General features: G+C 32.8%; 1 protein-coding gene across 5 annotated transcripts in view; it reads left to right on the plus strand.

The window, feature by feature from the left end:
• Positions 1–2,521, plus strand: part of LOC148272224 (protein croquemort-like) — a 37,236-nt gene extending 34,715 nt beyond the window's left edge. For all 5 annotated transcript variants that reach the window (XM_088240337.1, XM_088240338.1, XM_088240339.1 and 2 more), the window contains exons 8-9: positions 364–471; positions 1,018–2,521. In XM_088240337.1, coding sequence (XP_088096463.1) covers positions 364–471; positions 1,018–1,255 — 346 coding nt within the window. In that variant the 3' untranslated portion in view covers positions 1,256–2,521. The remainder of the gene's footprint in view (positions 1–363; positions 472–1,017) is intronic.
• The last annotated feature ends 3,479 nt before the right edge of the window (positions 2,522–6,000 follow it).

Consider the following 6,000-nt stretch of genomic DNA (forward strand, 5'->3'; position numbering starts at 1 on the left):
AAAAAGTCCGAAAATTTTGCAGTTTTTCACGTATTACGCAGGTAGCACAACTTTTTTTTGCTTGCAAAACGTAGTTTCGCATTCCTCTAAGGGGTTCAAATAACATACTAAAAAAGCAGCTTTACATCGCGTTTTGCGATTTTAGTTTTTTTTTGTAATATTTTACTGGCTATATAAATAATGTTTAAAAGTAATATTTAATTTATGCAACCTTAACTCTTCAATTATGAATAGTGTATTTATAATATATATTTTCAATTTTTTTAAAACACAGTGCATTAGATGTATGTAGTGCATCAGCTCAATAGCTGCCAGCGTATAAAAAAGTAATTTGAATAATGTTAATGATATATCCTATTGCAGAAAGAATGATCAGTTCCAGTTAGCCCTTAATCTTGCCACAGGAATACCACTGTTTGTGCGAGCACAATTACAAATAAACCTTTTGGTTCAGCGGATACCGAACATTCAGTAAGTGTACTTTTTTATCAGTACTTAAATCAGTAGATAAAACAAACTATTAATTAGAGATGAAAGGGATATCTGGTAACTATCCGGCCTAACTTTACCGTCCGGCCATATACCGAAAGTACCTCGATATCTGGCGGAAAAAATATTACCTACATTCTGTATTTCATATCCGAAAATCCGGTAACTATCCGGTATCCAGCCTAATTTTACTGATATTAGATACAATATACACTTGTATATGAGAAGAAAACTAAATATAATTCATGTAAATTTAATGTAAATAGTGAGATTCTAAACATTTTTCGATTTGTGATTGTGTTTAAAATATCAACAATGTTCCCAAATTTATTACCAATAATTGCCAACATATTATTAATGTTATTGTAATTTACGTTGTTTCGGCAGTTTTCTTTCAGAAATAATATTTGTTGCCTTGTACGGCTTTGTGGTATATGAAACCTTATTGTACAATTTCTGGGCAATCAAATAGAGAGTTGACTATTTTATTCAGTAACATAAAACTAAACATGTTCTTTGTGTTTTCAGTATGTTTGACAATCTGCCCGATAAGATCTTCTTCCCGATGCTTTGGTTCAAGCAACAAGTCACCATCACAAAGGAATTAGCTAGACAAGCTAAACTCGCGGGATCGATCGAAGGCATCATTAGTGCTGTTTTCTACACACTTATTGCTATTGGAGTACTTATGGTTATTATAGGAATATTTATTCTCGTTAAATATCCTCTTAGAAGATCTGAATCTGAAGCGTCTCTCGTCAGATAACTTCCATTTAAGGAATAGGATATTTTGCCAAATTCTATGTGCCTTGCCATTTTAATGATAAATATCCTTTATGTTCACAACATTTTTCCAGAATTGATATGAGGCACTGATTTTTAAATATCCCTTAATAATTTTAACCCATTCCGAATTCCACACAGCCCGCAATTCGCCGGGTTATGTTGTTTTGGCCTTGAATGACGATTCACCGGTTTGCCTTTAAATGATACTTTTTATGTCAAAATTTATTAAAAATGCACTATATACGGGAAAATAATATGCACTGGACACTCTTTTTACACGGGGAAACGTTAGATAAGTATATTAAAATAAAGAATAACGGTGGATAGGTAAAAAAAATATTAAAACTATTTATAACTAACTAACTATTTATTGTACCTCAAGAAGAAGAAGAAGTATCTTAATTTTATTTGAAAGCATAACATGACAGCAAAATACTTCTACAATAAATTGTAACAAAGATTATTCATCACCCTTCCTTTGCTCTTACCTCTCTGCGCCTTGTAAGTAAAATAGTGATGTAAGGAATTACAAGAACGAATACCATTATTATATACTACTATTTTCTCTCGTGACTGAGGATGGGGGCTTTATTTCAAAACCGTGTAAAAAGAAGTTCCCATATACACAATGACTCAAAATTCGTATTTATGTTTTAAAATAAGTTCGAATATATTTTTTAAATTGTGTGTTACAGTTTAAAAAAAAATTACAATGAATAAAATTAAGTGTAAGTGTATTATGTAAACATATTATGTGTTTGTATTAGTTGTGGAATGGGTTAAGCGGCAATATTAGAAAATTACGGTAAAATGGAATCGAATGTATGACCTATTTGATAGTACATAACTCTGCATACCATCTCATAAACTTAGTAATTTTATATTTTTTTATGTTTTGTAAATTTTAAAGCCTTACTCCCAATTGACTGTTCAAGAGAAGATTAATCTTCTATGTCTTTTTGTGCCTCGTGCTCTCTTCCATAATAGCTAGTCTCTAACTCTTGTATTATCAAAACCAAATATTAGAAAGACAGTAAGGAAAATCTATGGACAATAGGATATGACTTGCCAACTGTTATAACTTGCTAAGAGCATTTGTATTATAAAATAATAAACCACGCATTTACCTCATAGAAAAGTTATTTGGTGTAAATATATTTTTATAAATTAATTCCAAAATTAATTCATTCCGGTAGGTGTATAATTTATGTTAATTTTTTTATACAATAAAAATATCTCTGACACATTTGGAAAGTTATTTTATTACAATAAAAATTAAGAATTATCAAATTTATAATGCTTCTAAAAAAACAAAAAAAAAAGTTGATATTATAGGGACAATTACTTTAGTTAAGTTAAATATGTAAAATATTAAGTTTTTCTTACTTATTACAGTGTAATTAAAGTATTTTCTCATCAAACGCACAGGCATTATTCTTTGTAGCATCTTGTCTGATCACAACAAAAGAAGTCCGCCAGAGAATAATAACAGTTGGTGCTTGGGCACAGTGGCGAGCGTTTGCGGCGTGGCGTGCGGGACGCGGCGCGGACCAGTTGTCTGCATGCGATTTTCCACGCGGTTTGCGGGGAAGTCTAACTAGTTTGAAAAACAAAATTTTTTTTTGGTTTTCATTTTTTAGATGGGAGTTGAATTTATTATTTACTCTGCTTATTATGTACAAGGTTTATATTTCATAAAAGTGGATTTTTCTGCTTTCATTTTAGCCTTTATTTTACGTTCAAATGGAACCAGAATCCTGGAAGAGTGGTATTGACCCGATGACCACTCTCCGGAAGAAATTCTGAAATAGAAAATTGACAGCAGATAAGTCTTCCTCGTAGTACAATAGTTGGCGCATTCGCCTACCATGCTTGAGGTCCCCGGTTCAATTAAAAAAGGTGAAACCTGGCAAAGTTTACATGAAATATTTTTTGAAAAGGTGAACCTAAAGCGTAGCAATAGTACCCGCTCAACTTACCTTCGTGTAACTGGTGAACCAATATAGTGCCCTGTGAACCATCAGGTGAAGATAAGGATATGATTATAATTATTAAGTTTATCAAAACATTACTCGTCCTCTCTTACCATATATTATAATGTGTATTAGTGACTATTTGTTTACTATTGTTTATATGAACCTTAATAATCTGTTGTGCTTTTTTTATATCATGTTTTTGCAGATACCTAATTATATAATCTATCTACATTGTAATTGGCACTACTGCTGTATTGTATATTTAAATAAATTACGAGCCATTGAATCAATAAAAAATAATTGAGGGTAAATAAAAGACGCAGCAGCTCCCTATAACAAGCGTTTTGAGGGTGCGGCAGTGGACTTGACTTGGACATGTTCTGGGGATGCCTAAGGACAGCCTTAACCCCAAATTTAAAAAAAAAACTTTTTTTCATATTATAAATAAGAAAAATAATGTGACCTTACTAGGGTTACCCGTGCAGAGGACACTTAACAATATACTTTTTTTATTTTGAGTATACAGAAGACTTAATATACAGAGAGAAATTACAAAATGTTATGACAGTTTTAAACGCTACATATTTATGTTTATTAGGGTGTCCCAGACTATAAGGGTAAATTTTTTTTTTACAGATTAAGACAAGCATACCCTCTTATTTTGTTCCATTTGACCTTAATAACTGAAATAATAAATATTATTGAAATCGGATAGCGATAACCCGTGCCGACTTGATGTCAAACTTTGAATATAAAAGTTTGTATGGAAACCATAGGGTAATAATATTTATATATCATAATATTTTAACTTAATATTTATTTTGTAAATAAAACAATGGTACTTTGATTATTGTATCATATTTATTATGCATTATACATATTAATTATTTAAAGGACATTTTTAATTAAATTTTCTTTTTAAGGTTTGTTTTTTACAGTCAGGATATACTTTTCTGTGTTCTTGTACGCAACGTAATAAATATTGTTTATGTTCCTCGTCCACTGTGATTAAGCCATGAAAGTCTTGAATCAACTTAACAGCTCTTTCAGCCGTATCATTAACTGCTTTCAGTGACTGCACCTTCATTTTAGCATGTTGAAACCAAGCATTAGTCCTTATTTGACATTTTCAATTGAGAGCTAAACAACGATATTTTTAATGAATAAATAGCTCTCGCCATCCATCTTGCTTGGTGCATGGCGCCCGGAGGCCGAATTTCAAATTCATTAACTTTATCTTCGCCAAGAAATATTATGCAGAGCTCTATTAACTCTCGATAGTCACCTCTTACAATTTCTTTGGTCAATTCAGTTCTGTAATACTCTAAAAGTTGATCAATTTTAGAATCGTTCAGACGTAATAGCGTTTCTTTGTGGCTTTGTATCTTTTCTACATTGATGTTTTTCCAGTTTGATCGAAAAATTTTGAATAAAGGGATATCGGGACTTGTAGCAACTTGGCTGATTTTGGCCTCGAACACAGCTTTTAGTACCAATTCGTAGATGTGATGGCGGCAAGCAAAAATCAACATTTCTCTGTTCGAGAAGCACACATGCACCATTAATTCGGCCTGTGTTAGAAGCAGTAGTATCACAACAGAGGATCTGTGCTTTATCTTCAAGATTCCAGTCAACAATAGCATTCCAAACTGCTTGTGCCTGTTCGCTTCCCGATGAGTTTTCTAATTTTGGCACAGCAATAAGTTGTTCTTTATTGTCGTATGAAATAACGATTGGTAGACGTTCCTCTTTAGATTTGCGTACATCTAAAGCCGGCAACAGTTTTCCATCCCAGTGGACAGTTACAGTATCTGGTACATCGTTTTGAAAATTAAGTTTTATAGCTTCTGCGCGCTGTTTTCGCTTTTCTGTACGAATTCTTTGGATGGAGGACTTGCTTATAGGAAATTTGTCAGTGTTGTGGCCAAGTGCTTCAATAATAAAGACAGAATCTCTCATACTTAACTGACACCTGTCTAATGCCGCCACCAGTTTCGGAGTAACGAAATTTTACTTCACAGAAGTTTTAATAGTATCGGGCTCTTCCTCTCAATTGGAATGGACAAATCTTCTTGTAAATCCGTTACTTCAGAATCAGAAGATGAAGTTTCTTGTAATGGCTCATGAGAAGACGTAGAGGGTGTTATGGATGCCAAATAAGTGGCCAGCCGCTTTTGCTCCTGGATATTTCTAAGACTCGCCTTTTTCTCCTTTTCTGTCAATTTTTTGTCCACTCCAGCTAAATCACCGGGTCGTCCTGGCTCTCTCTGCTTTTGTAAGAAAATCTTATCTTCATTTATCTTTATTAATTAAAGCGCATCGGCATGTGCAATATCAAACAATTTTTTTGTATGTGTAACAAACTCTTGTCGACGCTGCTCAAACACATCTTATGTTTTGTTTGCATCTTTTTGCAAATTTCTCCAATCTTGGTATAAGGCTACAAGTTTCTTAACACAGTTAGGTAAAGATTTAGTCGGTATACGTGCCTTTTCCCTATAAATAATACTCTCACGAATAGGAAGATTTGCACTTTCATTGACCCTTAAATTGACTTTGCGAATATTATACAATAAAACCGCCAGCACTTGTCCATTAGAGGGAAGTTTAGAACCTGTAATTTGATGTTATATATCCCCAACCAAAAATATTTCCTTTTAGAACTGCGTAACTCCACAGACATGTTGACACAACGAAAACAATGCGTTCACTAATAGAAAAAAAAAACAATTTATAAACATATAAGTGT

Source organism: Micrasema longulum, unplaced genomic scaffold, assembly GCF_059751315.1.
Source record: "Micrasema longulum isolate JH-2025_06_02 unplaced genomic scaffold, ASM5975131v1 h1tg002428l, whole genome shotgun sequence".
Taxonomy (NCBI): domain Eukaryota; kingdom Metazoa; phylum Arthropoda; class Insecta; order Trichoptera; family Brachycentridae; genus Micrasema; species Micrasema longulum.